This window comes from Limulus polyphemus, unplaced genomic scaffold, assembly GCF_000517525.1.
Source record: "Limulus polyphemus unplaced genomic scaffold, Limulus_polyphemus-2.1.2 Scaffold766, whole genome shotgun sequence".
Lineage (NCBI taxonomy): Eukaryota > Metazoa > Arthropoda > Merostomata > Xiphosura > Limulidae > Limulus > Limulus polyphemus.
This window is the reverse complement of record NW_013666376.1, coordinates 60210-79355: the sequence shown is the minus strand read 5'-3', so window position 1 is coordinate 79355 and position 19146 is coordinate 60210. Positions and strand designations below refer to the sequence as shown.

The following is a 19146-nucleotide window of genomic DNA, read 5'->3' as shown; positions in this document are numbered from 1 at the left end:
TCCCACGGCTGAAAGGGCGAGCATGTTTGGTGTAACGAGGATTCGAACCCGCAGATTGCGAGTCGAGCACCCTAACCAACTGGCCACTTAAAAATGAAAATCCAGGTTAACCTTAAAAAAAAAACGAGTTAAGCTTGGAGTTCAGAAAAAGCTAAACCACTAAATCAAAAATCTTTTGAAAACAAAGGTCACAAAGTTATAAAAAGCTACATGATTTAGTTAACTTTCGAAAGGAAAGAAAGCACGATAAGCTTAAAAGTTATATCAATACTTGAGTCCAAAAAGTCTTGTCTTACAGGGGCAAACCTGGATTTTTCTACGCAAGTAAAGTGAAGTTTGCACACGAAATGTACTTGTCATTTAACAACAGTATCCACTGAGCACTATGGCGTGGGTGACCCATATCTGATTCATCTATTGGAAAGCCAACTTTCTATTTTTGGGCATCACGTGTTAGCTTCCCTCCAAGAAAGTAGATTAATTGCCAATTAGGGAACTCATCTATCACACACTTTCAAAAAAGAAAAGAAAGTTAAAGTGTTACTTGAGCGAGTCTGTGGTCCCAACTGAGAATTCTGAAAAACGCAACAATTTTGAAAATAATTACGTCTTAAATAAGGGTGTAGTAGGCACATAGCACCAGTCTTGTACTACAACCTGCATACCACATTGGCAAAAAAGATATCCATTTCTGTAATTCGAACATGATGAAGTATTTCATTTTCATCAATGCTGCTCGAATCTTTATCCTAAAGTTAATCCTGTATGCACATACATCGAAAATAGAGGTAATCCGTTTTATAAAAATATGAACCTGTAAGTTGCACTGATTTTAATCGCCCATTGTTTTTTAAATTAATATTTATATTATTACAATTGTACCGAGCAATTTCCACATTAGATGTCGCCTTGGCTGTTAGGGGCTTGGGTAGTTTTAGTTGTTTTCACGTGCATAATATAAGTAACTGACCGATTATGAGAGGCTTCGAAAAACCTTGAAAAGTAAATATCATTTTGCAATATTAATTCATTTGCTGTACTTAGCGATGCAAAGTAAACACTTTTAAAAGTATATTTGTAAGACATTCTGGTCAGAGAGTTATATATATTATTGCTATGTAAATATGGATTATGATATTGATAGTACCACCACTAGTCGTTTAAGTAATAGTGTTAAAATTCATTCCCAGTATTATACAATTGCATTAATCATTTACGTAGACATGAAGAGCAAAAGAACGCATGATCTTGAAGTTGAAATTAAAACAATCATTCCACACTTGTGCTTGCCAGAAGGAAAATTAATATTTTTTCTCCCTAGCATAGCATAATACAAACCTTCTATTAGTTTGTACAGTTGTAAATCTTTTTTCATTTCAATTATGTACTTCACCTTACAAAATCAGTTTTAAATGCTAAGTCTCGCCCTATTCACCAGATAGGTCTAGCATTTTTATTAAAATTACCGTTTTTTCACTGTAGATGTAATAACCATCTCCTTTAGGCCTTCTTGCAGAACAGATACTGATATATGCATTTTCAAATTTATCTATACAAAGCACACATTATATTGTGTATGATTTTTTATTAATATATTTAATACGACATACAGACAACAAGGAACCATTTGGTATGTCCTTCCACATCTACCCCTAAGGAAAAGTAAGAATTTAAATCCATCCTCTAGCTTTGAGAAATTCATAAGATTCTCATCTTAAGGTCCCAACCTTAACTACTCATTCTGTAAGGTAGTCAACCTATTAGAAAAATAAGTGTAAACTGGAGTGTAGTCTGTACTTTCCAAATTTTAAATTTGTATTATTTCATCTTCAGGATACATCACAAAGAAATCGGAGACCTTTATCCTTATCAACCTTATAAACTTCAATAAGAACATCTCTTACCATTCTTTTCTTATGGGAAAATAAGAGAATTTAATCTATCCACTTAAGATAACCCATCTACAGAATAAACCTTTTAGTTTTCTATACATATGTTAATTGACAAAATTTAGAATATATAGTGTAATGCAGAATGCCTGGAAGAATTATTACCAGTTTTTATATGAATATTAAAAATATACCTTGTATCTTTAAAAACTAATTTTTAATAATAAGTTTGCATATTTATACACTTCTTGATAATGGAAAATCCTCTGTCTGATGTTTTTTGAACATTTAAAATAAGTGCATCAGCAGCTAAATATCTAAAGAACTATATTGTCATTAATAAGTTTAATTTTGCTCCTATTCCTTTTTTCATGATTTACAAAGAACACATTTTTCTTTCACTTAAAAGTGTGAGAACTAAGCCTCATTAGAATTGTTTAAACCTCTTTTTCATGGAAATAAATGCATGTTTTTAATACCTAAATACTTATACAAAAGTGCAGTTCTTTTCAACAACAACAAAAGTTGAACTTTGAAAAAGTTTAATTTTCTATTTCTATTCCAGGGTTTTATATTATCCACAAGTGTTGGCTTATTGATTTTAGCAAAGCAGTCTGTTGATAAGCATCAATATGAGGCAATGAAAATATGAGAATGAATGAAGAAGCCCAATGACAGAAAAGTGTGAACTAAGTGTAAGAAAGTTTACCAGATCATCTTGCACATTGAAACTTTATAAATTATTATTCAAATTGTACTCTAAGAAGGAAAACATATTTACATTCCTGTTGAAAATAGTTTAAAGATTTTTTAGCTTTTTCTGAACTTTTCACAACCTTAAATTTTTTGCTGCCTGAAAACAAGTTAATTTTGCATTAAAAACTCAGTTTAGTTACCATGGCAGCAGGACCACCTGGTATTCCACAGCTAGATCCATCAAAAATGCAGCTGGTGGCAGAACTAGAAATTGAGATGATGTCCGACATGTATAATCGTATGACAGCAGCTTGTCATCGCAAGTGTGTTCCTCCTAAATATAAAGATGCTGAACTTTCTAAGGGGGAATCAGTGTGTTTGGATAGGTGTGTAGCAAAATATCTAGAGGTTCATGAACGAATTGGTAAAAAACTTACCAGCATGTCTATGCAAGATGATGAGTTGATGAAAAAATTACAAGAACAGCAACAACAGCAGTCATTAGCCCCCCAAAAAATAGCTGAATAAAACTGGTTTAGTAAATATTTTTTAGTAAGTTTTGAATCAACTACTGTACAAGTTTTAAACAATTATTCCTTTATATAGTTAATGCTAATAGAAAGTATGATCTGTAAGCTAACTACAGCATGGAAAGTATGATCTGTAAGCTAACTACAGCATGGAAAGTATGATCTGTAAGCTAACTACAGCATGGAATAAAAAAGTTAAGTCTGGTGATTGGAAGTCTCAAGCTATATATATATTTCATTAACTTAAAATCTGGTCATCAAACTGAAACATTGTTAAAAGGAACTGTTGTATGAAGTTTTGAACATTTCATATGAAAATATGTTTTTTTACATAATAAATACTATGTTAAGTTTAAGATACAAGAAAAATACTGTCGTATTCATATTACATTGTTCTGTAAAAAGATGTAGAAGGGCTGAAGAACACGCAAATAAGAAGTTTAAGCCATGAAAGGAGGATTAAACACGTGCACACTTTTGTTGGAGTGAAAAATTGCTGGAGATGATTTGATCCTGTTGTTAAATTGTTAGACTTGGATAGGTTCTCATGGGAAATATTTTTAATTATCAGCTAGTAAAGTTTGTGATTATGGCATAAATATGGGACATAAAGCATAAGCTTGGAAACTTAGATTCGGAAATGTTTCTAGAGGAAATTATTGCTTTATTAAAAATTACTAACTTGTAAAACTGATGGTCTGATGATGAGGTATTAACTTGTTGCCTAAATTTATGTTGATATGTATATAGATGCAAAAGATCACACTTACTTGGGTTGGAATTTCCTATTCTTTGTTTGATGATCAGGTATGAATTGATGGGTCAAATGACTTTGTCACCTTATTTTTTCTTAGAATATAATAAATACTTTAAAACCTAATTGGGGACTGACTTTTCTATAAACTCTATGGCTTAAAGAAACATTTCTAAGAGGGGGAGGTACATTTTAAGTACAAGTTTCCTGAGAACATGTTTCTGTGATTAATCATTTTTATCATCAGCAGAGAAAATTCTATAACAAGACTGTTTTCAGTATTTCAGGTCACTAATAGAATTACTGGGTCATATAAGGAGGAGGATGTAGTTATGAAATAAACTGGGGTTACTTTGAACACTTTTTAGTGGGAAAACTTTGTCACTTGAAAGATACTACAGTAAACTCAATTTCTACATAATTTATAAGTTAAAATAACCCCAAGAGTGGGGCCACTTTGTACACTTCTATAAATTACTGAGCAACCTCAACTTGTATATGGGGTTATTGTGAACAGACTTGTGTGTTTTAAAAAATGTAGTAAACTTTCTGAAGGAATGTGAGACATTTAAACCCATATAGTGACTGGCAAAACACAAAAACACATTATACTATTAACAGCACATCTCTTCCATATGTGAAACCCTGTTAAATCCCCTTCTATCGACAGGTTTCACATTTTATACAGGTATAATTTTGATGATATCTCTCCAAAAATACAGTATTTCATCCTTAACCTTTGACCACCTCCATCCTCATGCCTTGTACTTAGTAAGAACACTGGCAATGGCACCATCTTTTTCTACAGAGGTAACCTTTCCAGGAAATTTGGAACTTTCATAATCAACCATCACATACTGCCAAGCTGGAACATTCCTTTATATAATTTGCTACTGATCCTATAGCATGTCCTACTGTTGAGTCACCATGACCAGCTTCATCTGCAGAATTGCATCCTGCACCTAGTTTCATATTCTAACTTTTATCAGGTTCTTCCTCTGATCCACTGTCTTCATTTTCACTGTCAGACTGTTCAAAGTAATCCCAGACAGCCTATTTTCTGCATACAGTTCATTCATATAACTTGCTAAAGTATAAAGTCATCCAACAAGCAGGTTCAGTTTTTCTTTCTTAATCTGTATGTACGTAACATACTTCACACTTAAGCTAAATTTCCTACCACACATACACACTTCCTTCCCCAGTTAAAAGAAAAGAAAGTTTTATTACTATGGAAACAAGTGATTATAATGTGATGACAACCACGTTTGAAAATTTCTGTCAATGTAATTTCTTTCTCAGAAATATTTTATCATCAGAATTCATCTGTAAAATAGTAAGAATAAAGATTTTAATGTCTTAATGCATTGCTGAACTTTTATGGCTAGTTATAATGATCAAAATAATTTGCACAAAAAGTGTTAAAAGTAACCCCTCAGATTATGGTGCATCACTAGATAATGCATATAGTAAGTGTGAAAAGATCAATTGCTGAATGACTAGGTTATAGCTATAACAGTAGGTATGGAAATATTCCACTATTTTTGTTTATAAATATTCATATTTCATTGTTTTACATGCTGTACTTCATTACTGGAAATGCTATAATTTCGTGTTCATCAGTATGTTCCAGTTTTAAATGTTCAAGTCAATTTAATATATAACAATACAGTAATTTTGGAAAATAATGTGTGTAAATTGTTGTTTTTAGTATATTTTAACGAGCAATACCCTCAGGTGGTTTAAAGCAATGGTTCCCATCTTTACACTCCATGGACCATTAAAATATTTGTGAAATGCTTGCAGGTCATTACAAGTATATAGGCCTACAGTGTTGTTCCTATTATAGCTTCTTCAAGAATCTTTCAAGTGAAAGTTATGGGGTTCACTTATATTACCATGAACTAAGAAGGAAACCATTTTTGACTTATCCATAATACGTGTACAATTTATCCATTTTACAAAAAACTAATGTTTTGGGTGAATTATTTTCTCTCCTTTTTTCAGTGTTTGTTTCTAAAGACCAACAAAGCATATTCATTGGGAACCACTGGTTTAAAGCACATTTATTTTTGGTTCTTACCATTTAAAAGTATAAAAGTGCACTAAAATCTGTACCTGTAGACACAACAGATCTAGATGTTTAGAGGTGGAAAAATATATCGGAAGCAATTTCAAATGACGAGTTGAACAACAGTTGTCCATTTATGTCTCTTTTTTTTCTTTTCTTTTTAATGTTTAGTACTACATTGAACTCGTATTTCATATTTTTACTTAGTTGCAACATCTTTGCCCATTGATTAAACTTTTAATTATACAAAGTAAGCCTGCTAACTTACTCTCTTACACGTGTATTTACCTTATGAAAAACCTTGGAACTGAGTATAGTTTTTCATCATTTTACATTTCCAACTGACAACAAAATTGTTCATAATTGGTGATATATTTAAAGTAATGTATGTTAGAAAACATACATTGTTTTACAAATGCTGAATAAAAGTGGAAATCAGAAGTTTACAAACAGTTGATTAATAGTTTTGCCCTAAAATTTTGATATTAATGTGTTGATATTTATAATATTTCAACTGTAAAGAAGCATCTTCACTTACACTTTTATCTTTTTATAAAGTATTATTTTTCGGCCCCATTCTGTTGTTCCAAAGTTCTTAACTTCTTCCATTCCACATTCTTTTAAATAACAGGCAATGTCTTCTACAACAGATTCTTTCATCTGGAGGTCTTCAAGATTCTGAAATGCTGGGCATTTTAATTTTCTCATTCTTCGTGAAGCAGATCTATAACACTTCCATTCTTGGGGCTCAAGCAGCAAGTATTGTGTAAAACCACTAACATCCTTAAGGAACTTTTTCAGTCCTACATCACCATGATTTAAATGCACCCACATTGTTACAGAAAAGCAAAATATGATGTCAAACATAGACTTGCCAAAGTTATTTAAATAACTTCTAAAAGTAGTATAGCATTGGTCTCCTTCCATTATATCTATTTCTTTGTAAGTGATATTATTGGGGAATGAGTTTTTCTCACATGATCTCTTGATAAGAACAGGATCTAAGTCAACACCTAAAATATGCAGATCGTATTCCAGTTCTGATGCAATTCTCTCTTGGTTTTCAATGTCTGTGAAATGTTGGTATAAGGCCTCGGTAAGATCCTGGAATAAATATGCAAATTTAAATGTATTGCTAGTAAAATTCTAGCTACTTAAAAATAAAACTTCAGAATGGACAAGACACTGATATGTACATAAACTTTGCTGTGTGTATTTACTTTATACTTGAAGTAGTAGTATCACATTGAAGGGTGTCCACCGGATGGGGCAAGTCTTGCTCCCACCTGGTATAAATTCTGTGAATACCCATGATAACATTCAGGATTTTGTTTAAAAGAAACCTGTTCTGAAGTTAGAAACTAAACAACAACAAAAATAGTTTGCCATAATAAAATACTATCTTAATATGTACATGAAGTAGATTTCTAGGAAATCACCATAAATTGATGACTTTTCTTAACTGTTGTTCTCAGGTCAATTGTAGGGTTTTGTTGCTAGTAGTGAAAGAGATAAAGAAACATTATGAATGGTAAACAATTACTTGTAAGATTTGATGAAGAGGAACCCACTTTTTAGAAAATAAGAATTTGTAGATGGCTTGAATGGGTACAGATATGTCAATGACACTTTTGCTGGTTTCACTCCTACCGAACACAAAAACACTTTCTTTGAACACCATACACCCTAACATTGAATTTACCATTGAACATGAAAATAACAAACAACTGTCTTTTCTTAACCTCAACATTATTAGATTTGACACATAGCTCAAAACCATCTATGAATCCAAACAAAAAAACAATATGCTAAAAAACCTTGTAGATACAACTTTAAGACTGCTCAACTGATTATGTAGATGAATAAAATCAACATTATAAAGCATTCACACCAACAAATTTCCACACACCCATCAGAACCACCAAGCAACAACATAATATTACACTGCAGTTTACTATTTATTCCTGAAATCAGTTCAAAAATAATCAACACTTGGAGAAAACATAAAATTCCTGTTGACTTCAAATTCTATCAAAAACCTAGCCCTAAATTAAGTTCATTACTAAATAAAAATTATATAGAATCACACAATACCAACGTATAAAACAATGTGCAATAACAGTCCAGAATTCTACTTTGGAGAAACCAGAAGAAAATTGGAAACCAGATTCACTGAACATATAAAAAAACTCTCCCATGTTTTCCACCATTGCAACTCAAAAACCAGTATATCTGTAAAGAATGTTTTAATGTTAAATATAGAACCAAATATCAACAAACTCAAAATAAAGGAAACTATCTTAATTTAACAAAATAGCCCTACTATAAATCAACACCTCGGGGTACCAAGATATCTTTACTAAGCTGTTAAGCAATCTCTGGTCATGTGACCTCTTTGTTCCATACTGTATATATATTCATGTATCTCTGTAAACTACTTGTACCTGATGATGACATAATTTGTCAAAACTTTGTACATTTGTAATGTTTTCTTCATTACCCATTCAAGCTGTCTCCAAACTTTTGTTTTCTACATGCAAGATATTTTCACTGACAATATCCTGGATTCCATGCTGAGGCCTCCTTCTTGCCTGGTGTGAAGACCCCAGTATAGATGAGTTTAAAATGTCATCAGTGTAAAATATCCCAGACAGTTTGCTATCCATTAGATATTACAAAGTTTACACGTATGATATTATGCAAGTATAATAATGATAAAAAACTTTCACATCTATTTAGAATGAATCGACGTTGAAATGCATCCAGATTAACACAATGGTATTTTATTAACTGCTATCACAAAATTAGCATTTTATTGTCATCAATTTGAACTTGTTTTTATATATAACTTAAGAAATAGTTTACATTTTGGAAGTTAAAATGGATTCTTATATATTTGCATCCAATAAACAAGTTTGGATTGTATATATTAAATCACAAGTATCAATATTTGGCATCATTTTTGCACATATACTGGGTGCTGGTTGGCAAAAGTGAATCAGAACAAAAATAGCACCATGACAGGAATTTCCAAAAGTGCAGATCACAACTGTGATAATTACATTAGGGTTCAGCATATTTGCTCAATTAAAAGAAACCGACTTATGAAAAATGGACTCAACAGTTACTAGACCCATAAAAATCTGATTTCAGGCGAATAGATGATACGAGCAGATGGCTCGATACCACATTTGGCAATACTTATTCCCATCTCAGTGATAATCCAGAAGTATACACAAAGGACAGCCTAAAAGCATACAGATCTTTAAAGGCATGCAAGTAAGTATATAGATACTTATGAAAAAGGGACTGAACAGTTACTAGACCCATAAAAATCTGATTTCAGGTGAATAGATGATACGAGCAGATGGCTCGGTACCACATTTGGCAATACTTATTCCCATCTCAGTGATAATCCAGAAGTATACACAAAGGACAGCCTAAAAGCATACAGATCTTTAATGGCATGCAAGTAAGTACAGAGATACTTATTAGTTTTATGGGGTTGTGGGAGAGCAAAGTTTATAGAAGAATAAGCACTTTATGAAACTGTACTTGTCATTGCAATATCTAATGTTATTTCGTACGTACTTTTCAGACATGTCATTAGCAGTTATGTGGACCAGATATTTTATCACGAGGTGTCCAGTATAAGTCCATACTGTTTCCTAAAGCTAAGGTGACACCACTGCAGAGAGTGAGAGACCAGTCTCACCAAACATAGGTGTGTGTGTCATCAAGAAAATGGAGTGTATACTATGACCACTGAACCTGTATGGCAGGGCAAGTCCAATTTAATAGTTTTGTCCAAGTTATTGTTTATAGAAATAACAAGGATGATTTAAAAATGTCATTGCATGGAGTTCTCCTATTGATATGCATGTCAGTATCATTGAATCACTTTACTTAATGAATGTAGGCTTCATAATATTGCCATTTATTATATATATTTATATTGTATTACATTCAAAAGTATGAGTGTCTTATATACATTTATCACAACTTGTAAAAATAAATGATCCATTTTATAATACCACTGAATGAGTGGCTGCTAGGGTGTAATAGCAGAAAATAAATAAATCTACACTAATAATCTATATCATATTGATAATTTTCTTCAATCTGGTTAGTTAGAAATCAGTAATTGCAGTATAACCAAATGCAAGTTAAAAGTTTATTTACCTGATCTTTTTACTTTTTTAATTATCCAACCTTAAGCCTACAATGTCAGTAAATTTAAAAGGATGTGTTGGAAAAAAGCTTCGGAGAAATGTGCAGCCATGTAACTGCAATCGTTTATCCACATGGAAGTGGCAGTCAAAATGGGTTTTACTATAAATTCCTCCACAAACCAGACCTGCCAATGAAACAACTTTTTTAGTAAAGAGGTAGATATGAATTTTTTCATACATATATATATATATATTGGGGTTCAGAATGATAAGGGAATGGTAGTACTTCAAGTATAGTACCTGTATAGGGACAGGTAAATTATTGTAAATTCTAATTTGTAAAAGCCACGTTTTAAAATACACCCTTATTGCTAGCTCCTTGTATTATCATATGTTTCAGGGCCACCCTTAGTCTGCTTGTATGGTTAATAAGTGTCAGTGGTAATGTTTATAGTCATTTAGTCTTCATGATATTTACATGAATGTATTTACATTTTGTCAATACTTTTCAAGTGACCATTTTAATTTATTACAATACTTGTAAAGATGAAAGTGGTTTTAATCCATCATTAATAATTTTGGGATATTAATCTGATTTCACTATATAATAATAACTTCCAATCAGGGTAAGCTACATTTTGTCAGCCAATGTGAAACTGTCTTTAAGAATCATGTACTTCCAGAGTTATTGATATCCAAATTGGACACATAGACAGTGCGTACATGTGATGAAAACACTGAGAATGCAGTGTGGTGCCTTTGTAGAAAGCCTACTCAGAGCAATATGGTCAAACACAGTAATGAAAACCCATCTGAATGGTTTCACTATGTATGTGTAAACGGTTTTTGCCCACAGTGTAGGAAACAGATTTCTATATAACATTGTATATTGTAAATGTAAATAAAAAAAGTCTACAGAAAGAATGGCTTTAGTATTCTTGGATAAGAGACTTGTATTTGGCTAAAGTGCATTTTCCTAAACTGAAAAGGTATTTCCAATATGTACTTACCTCCTCTCATAAAATAGCTTTTCTCAATTAGTACTGCCCTTTATCTGTGCAAATTTTCAACACTCATCACCAGCCTTCCACCTCCTGCTTTAGCATATCCACATGTATATAAGTATGCAGCAGCTCTCCACCAATAGGAGCACAACACAACCCCTATCATAATCAGCACTCTCTCCACACTTGTATTTGTTAACTGGTCAGAGGACCTACACCACATATCACCAGAAGTGGGAAGGCCAGGTGGGAAATGTGAGAGAAGGTAAGTATTTATCAGAAATACATACACAGTTTAGAAAAATGTTAACCTCTGATATGATATCTTACCTCTTCTCACAAAATAGCTGGAATCTCACCATAAACTTGTAGAGGGGTGGTGAAAAAATTATCCCCCTTTAGGAAGCACCGAAAGAGAGACCATGAGGTGTGGAACCAGAAAAGAAAATATCACACCTCAGCGGGAAACAGCTCTACATCTGATCCAGGAATACTCTTCGCTCTTTTATTACTGTGTTGTGAACATAAAAAGCAGAAAAACATGAAGAAATCCCATAACAAATATTACTGATTAATGGGACCCTGGGTGTCGAGTGAATAGGGCCAGACAGACCGTAGTGGTAGTTTGACCTCATCCAACACCTAGTGGTGTCTGGAATTGTACAACAGTTCCATGGTAAGCAGAGGATTACCTACCTCTTCACCTCAAAACAGGAATTGGTAGGGAAGACAATCTTCCGTAGCAAAATTCATCTCCACTTGCTCGCATTTCCAACCAAAACAACACCTGATCCATCACAAACCGACATCCAGTGGATGGTAGGAAGAGGGAATGTGAACCTGGGGTGCATCTTCAGCCCAAAACCTGGCGGCATTTTTTATCCAGTCCAGGGTAGGAGGAGAGATACCGGCCAGAAAACTTTGAGGACTTACTTAGCTGGACCATCTCTAACCAACACCTGCTCTGTTGGGAGAATCTTGTTGGGCCAAGATAATCAGTCTGCGACCAAATTCAGGGCACACAGGATATGACATGCTAACAATCTATTATGATGATTGTGGACCCAGTAAAGGAGATCAATGTTCGGAAACAAAGATCTCAAGACTGGGTACCCCCTTGCCTGGTGATATAAGACACTCCTGTGGAATTGTCAGAGTGGATCATCACCAAATGCCCTCAAACATCCAACAACAAGTGAAGTTGAGCTTGATAAACTGCCATCAATGACAAGATGTTGATATGAAGGGACAATTCGGCCAGTGTCTAATAACCCAAAACCTTTTGAGCATTGAAATATGCACCCCCAACTCAAAAGGGAAGCACCTGTAAAAAGATGACAATCCAGTCAAGGAGGTGGAAGAGGAACTCTGAGGGTAGTCTTGTTCCAATCCAAACACCAAGCAAAGTCGGCCTGCAGGTGGGAAGGCAGGGCAATAAGAGCACCTAAGAGATCCCAAATGAGGCTCCATTGGTCGAGTGACATTCTCTGAAAGTGACACGTGTGGATGCAACCAAGGGGAATGAGGGCTTCAAGAGAAGCCTACATTCCCAAAAGATAGGGTCTCTAGTGCAGTAGGAGAGGGAGAGGTTGATAGACTGAGAATGAGACGTTCTATATCCTGTAAACAAAGGGGAGAAGGTTGGGCCTGATTAATGATGGAATTGAAAAACACCAAGAAGAATCAGATATTGTGTGGGTGTGAGAAACGACTTCTCCACCTTGATAAGTCAACCTACTCTGGCAGCTTCTCAAAGAAGAAACTGAGTATTAACAGCAGATTCAATGTGAGAGGAATCAAAAATTAGCCAGTCATCCATTTAATGGTGAAAATGAAGGTCTTTGGCATGAAGCAATCAAGTGAACAACCTGACTACTCGGAAGAAGGCATAAGGACCCAAGGCCAGACCAAATGGTAGAGTCTAAAACTGATAAACAAAACAGAGGAAATACTGGGATGCCTGGGAGATGGGAATGTATAGATAGGCATCAGACACCTCTACCTTCGTCATTCACAACCTGGGAGTGAAAACCCATTGAAGGGTTAAGTAAGACTCCATTGTGAATTTAGGTACAGCCTGGAAACATTTCCAGTGAATGGAAGTGAAGGACCATACCTTTTGAAAGAACCTGTATGATCCATGGATCCATTGTAAATAGTGTCCACATATGAGGAAAATGAAAAAGCCTGGCCTCCCACTGGATGAAGAACAAAAAGCTGGGACTGGCAAAGGGTTGGGCAGGGTGGTAGTGAGACACAAAAACAGTAGGAGGAGGGTGGGATAAAAGGGAAGCTAATGGGGATAATGAATTTTTCTGGCTCAGGCAATTCATTTGTCTCCTGAAGGGTTTTCGGATGATGTTTGTAGTATTCTGTTTATTTCATCTTTGGCTCTGGTTCTTCAGACGTTGCTATGTTGTTGGGACCTTCTGTGTCAGAATGCCATTCTTTCTCCACTACATTTACCCACTACTTCCCAGCGCAACTTGCATCTCGTACATTTTTTATGTGAAGAGGTGTTTGAGGTTTTCCCGACTCATTGGAGGCCAAAGTTCAGTCCACTCACCTGTATGTGCATAGTCAATAATGCACACAGAATTGTGGATAACATCAGTCTGATATGGGAAAATTGAGGCTGTGAGAAATTCACCTATGCATTAGGTTTCAAACCTCATAATGTAATGAAAGATTCTAAACGTTTGCAATCAAAATAAGGGAAGGAAAATCTATGAAATGCATAAGCATGATCTTCAGATGTATGAGGCAGATGAGGCATACTAACCCCCGACCTGTAGTTGATCCCCAAAATACTGGGCATGAACTCCAACATCAGCCGAAGGAGGGAACATTAAATATTATTAAATATTGGCCCATAGATTCTTCACCAAGGAGGGCAGGTTGAGAATCATAGGAAACAGGAGTTAAGGATAAGACAGCATAAACCTGATTAATTAACTCCATAAAGGGTAAAATAGGTCTGGATAAATCCCCCTGATATCACTCGTGACTGGAAAGCATAGTTCGGGGGGGGGGGGGGGGTAGCTGTCCAAATTTTCATTTTGCATGACAGAACATTCCTCTTGTGATGGTGAAGGTTGCTTGAACATGGTCATTTCTCGTTGAATAATTGCCATCACATCCACAGCCAATAATTGAGTACTCAACCCAGTAATAGTAGTCGGGAAACCTGCAGCAGCAGTAACAGCTGTGGTAGTTGTAACTACCTGAAACTGCAAGTGCATAGTGACAATTCCAAACTTGAAGGAAAAAGAAAGAAAAACTAAATTTGTAGTATAAAGGAAAACATCAACAAATTTGCAAGCAAAAACAAGCAAGTCTGTGCTGTACTACTGCTAATTGAGAAGTGATTAATGAGTGCAAATGTGGAGAGGGAGCTGAATATGTTAGGGGTTGTGTTGTGCTTCTATTGGTGCAGAGCTGCTGCATAATCATTTACATGTGGATATGCAATAGTGGGAGGTGGAAGGCTAGTGGTGAGCACTGATACAGGGCAGTACTAATCGAGAAAAGCTATTCTGTGAGAAAAGGGAAGATATCAGAAATATTGATTTCTAGCCAATTTGGTGAACTCTATAGATAACCCAGGAAGTGTGGTATGTTTCAAATTTTATACAACCGTGTATTATTAAGATTAGCACAACACTTATGTAAGTTTCACACAGATGTATTAAAGAAATAAAGCCAACGTTTAATAGTACACAATAAACTGTTTTACTTATTCATTTTACTGTATAAAGATAAAATACTGGGAAAATGGTAACAGTCTCATACACACTATATTTCGACATCTTACAGCATCATCATCAGGAGTGCAATATTTTGCACGAGTGAAGATCTATCTTTACTTATTAAAACATCTACATAATAAAAAGGAACATTAGAAACTACTATTTACCAAAAACCATTCTCTGTTATTATGCCCCCACATTAAAAATCATGTTACACTAGTTGTAACAAAAATCACTGCTTTTTATTCTTATGTAAATCGAATTTTAAAATTATGTTGTGAACAGAAAGGTATTAAGAACAAGATATTATTAATCAAGTATATAGCAATAGCAAGGGATTTTAATCCTGATGTTGTTGACAGAGCTGTCAAGAAATTAAAAAATAGGGATAAAAATAATGTTAAAACCATTTACTGAAAAAAATTAAGAAGGAAAAGCTTGTATTACCATTTATATCTGGTTTATTTTGTCAAATAATGGAACAATTTATAAAACAACAAACATCTTTTTGATATATAAATTGATGCACAAGATGAGCTACATTTTTAAGACCCGGCAAAAAACTCAGCCCTGATATGGCTGCGCCTTTTTTTATTACTGATTTGATAACTGACTACTTTTACACTTTCTATTGTAGTTAATATGCATGAGGGTAATGGGTCACAAAGATGTGTTTATCACATATTCTGCCAGTTACTACTGTTTCAATGCTTCCTGGTATCCAATTGAAAATCTAAAACTTATGATGAAATCAGCTCAACTAATGTAGCTAAACTGTTTACAAATAATTACTATTCCGCTTTATGTGCTTTTTCAATTATATGTTTCATAATTTGTTCTCCTACTTTTTCGTGGCCACAGGTCTTAATATAATTAAAGATAAAATGGATTTAATGGGAAAAAATGGTATATACAAAATAATATGCAAATATGGAAATACTTATATAGGGCAAACTACAAGAAATTTAAAATACGTAATAAATCAACACATAAGAAATGTTAGAACATAATAATTCAAAGAGCTCACATTTAGGTGAACATACTATTGGAACTAAACACATGATTCAATGGGAAAAAACCTATTTTAATAGTAATAATAATATCCATGAATCTATTGAGATAATCAAATGTAATAAAAAAATTTAAAGTACTTAACTAAGGATGAATGACCAGAGGGAAATACTGTTAATAGATGGTGTGAAATTCTTTGATATGTAAATTGTATGTAAACTTGATCATGTGATTTTTGAAAGTTAACATTTTCCTAAACTGAAAATGTCTTTCCAATAGATACTTACCTCCTCTCATAAAGTTTTTCTCAACTTATACTGTCCTCTATATGCACAAATTTTAGCTAGCAACTAGCCTTGATACTCTCACCTACCTTCACATGAGACATCTGCATGCTATCATGGTTAAATTATGTTAGAACACCAAGAAATTGATATGGAGAGAGGACTCAGAAACAGTCAACTGCCCCAAAACCTCCAGAGCATCCAAATTGGTAACCGAAGGCCAGGTCTTTCAGTGCAGATTTAAGAATAAGTATACCTGGTCAGGCAACACTCACCATTGAGCAGGATCCAAATATGCAACAAAGATTCCTGCAAATAAACACAAAAGGAGCACTTACCCACTCAAAGAGAAATTATGGAGCACAAAATATCAATGAGAGGAAGACAAACTCCCATAGATAACAGCTAGGTGGTGAAGATAATGAGCATTAAAGGTATGGGGAATGTTCCAGTCACATACAGACATGAATGAGGTCCTCGAACAGATGATGGAAATGAGCAGCCAGGGACATGGTAAGGTGATGGATTTGATGGGAAGATACATGGAAAAGACGAACAACCTCTGGAAAAATGGAAATAATAAGCCAGGCAAAATCAACTGGTGAATCCATCATGTAAGGGTAATTGAAAAAAGGTCACGGGACTAATAATGAATCCAATGAATAAACAAGTAGGATCAGGAATCACGTAACAGTGGAGAGCCCTGATTGGGCACAGGAGGCAATCAGGGATGGAACAGTCATAAAAGTGTGAAATGGAAGGAAGGAAGATGGGTGTGAAGGTAGAATTACCCTCCTGAGTGGCCAAAGCTCTGGGCAGAAAAGAACAATTGGGGGAAAAGGACCACATATGAACTGTGAAATATAGTGCAGTGGATATCAATAGTAAAAACATCTGTTTGATGATGTCCACACACCAACAGGAGGAGGAGAAAGGACTGCAAAGAGAGGTGAAATAAGGAACAGGCTGACAAAGGTTCTAAAGGAGGAAGGATAAGGGCAAGAAGGATGAAACTGAAGTTCCAATACAGGAGAGAGGTAGAGCGAGGATGGGTGATGTAAAGGGAACGAAACCAAAAAGGATAGGACAGGTGAACAGAAGACACAGGCATATTGTGTAAAATGAAACATGGCTGACAAAGCCACACAATAGCCTGCAATGGAGGAGAAAAGGTCAAATGAGACAGAGGATAACCACAATGTATGAACCAAGGATGGAACATGTACCACTTCTGTTGGTACACAGCCATGGAGGAAGGACGAATGGAATGGGAAAACAAGGATGGCACAAGCTGGAAAAGGCCTGCCTGCCAGACCTGGGATTGGACAAAAGCCATGCATGAAGATGGAGAATGGAAATGGATGACGCATGCTGGACTGGGGCTGATGTAGGAGGGTGTGGAAAGAGGGCGTGGAAGGGGAGGTGATACCAGTAGTTGCGATAGGGGTGGAAACCACGGCTGAGCTGGCCAAAATGGAGCCACCAAAAGAACCCGTTGCAGAGTAGTCTGGATGATGGAAAGGAAGCCAAGGAAGCAGATGAATAGGAGGGTAAGATACAAGAACAGACCCATCTAATTCTGACTGAGAGCATCCACTGCTCCACCCAAAGGATATGGAACAGGAAATGAAAATTGTGGGACCTGAGAATTGATATGAGTGTGGCAAAGGCATCCAGATCTGGAACACCCCAATGGGCACAGAACCTCCAAAACACCCATAGGCCCAGTGACCCCTCCATTGGGATGTGATAAGCAATCCATGACGAAATTCAGGGCACCCAGAATATAACAAGCCAAAAACGAAATTTGATGGCTGTGGGCCCAATGTCTAAATGCCTCCCAGTGGCACAGTGGTATGTCTGCGGACTTACAATGCTAGAAACAAGGTTTCGATACCCGTGGTGGGAAGAGCATAGATAGCCCATGGTGCAGCTTTGTGCTTAATTACTAACAAACAAACAAACCAATGTCTAAAAACAGACGTCTCTTGAACTGAGTGCCACCATGCCTGGAGATGTATGAGGCCACAGTTGAATTGTTGGAAGGCACCATCACCGACCAGCCCTGAAGGGCCGGAAAGAAGTAACCCAAAACTCATTGAATTGAAAGGAACACCAAGAAATTGATATAGAGAGAGGAATCAGAAAGAGTCAACTGCCCCAAACCTCCAGAGCATCCAAATAGGTAACCCAACTGAAATGAGAAGCATTTATAAAGAGATGAAGTTCTGGATGAGGAACATCTATAGTGGTGTTGTCTTGATCCAACTACCAGTCAAAGTCAAAGAGGTATGAGGACTTCCATAGAAGCCCACATCCCTAAAAGAGAGAGAGGCTGCAAACTAGAAGCTCCATAGTCCTCAATGGAAGGGAAAAATGAGAGTCTGCCTGAATGAGGAAATAAATAACACCTCAAAATGAAATAGGTATTGCATGGGGATGAAGAAAGGCACCTTCACCAACCAACCTACCCTAGCAGCTTCTCATAGGAGAAACTTAGTATGAAGGGCATAGTTGGCCTGCGAGGAAGCAAGAAGTAGCCGGTCATCCATGTACTGTTGGAAACAAAGGTCCTGGGAATGAAGAAGACAGGCAAATGCCCAGATCACCCAAACTTAGAGAGCCAAGGTCAGTCTCATTTTTAAATATTTATTGTTTACTATTAAACATTGGCTTTGTTTCTTTAATACATCTGTGTGAAGCATTTATTAACCTAAGAAAATAAAACAACAACTATATAAATAAGATGAACTAATTTAACCACCACTGATTTATTCTATGGACAGAACATACAAAAATCGGAATATGTGTGAGCATTCACAGATACACTCCAAACATCTGGGTTTTAGTATTTCACACGTACATATAACATAATGCAACTGCACACAAAGCACAGGGATATGACATACTTTCAGAGAAAAATCTTAAAATATTGAAAATAAGCCCAAATGGTTCTAGCACCCCGTATTGCTATTGTCTTCACATG

The 19146-nt window shown here is 35.4% G+C and overlaps 1 protein-coding gene across 1 annotated transcript in view; it reads right to left on the bottom strand.

The window, feature by feature from the left end:
• Nucleotides 1-6293: 6293 nt before the first annotated feature.
• The window catches only part of LOC106460411 (pre-miRNA 5'-monophosphate methyltransferase-like), a 17935-nt gene continuing 5082 nt past the window's right edge, over nucleotides 6294-19146 (bottom strand). Inside the window, exon 2 of the mRNA XM_013920105.2 lies at nucleotides 6294-7044. Within this exon, the coding sequence (XP_013775559.1) occupies nucleotides 6475-7044 (570 nt within the window). The 3' untranslated portion in view covers nucleotides 6294-6474. The remainder of the gene's footprint in view (nucleotides 7045-19146) is intronic.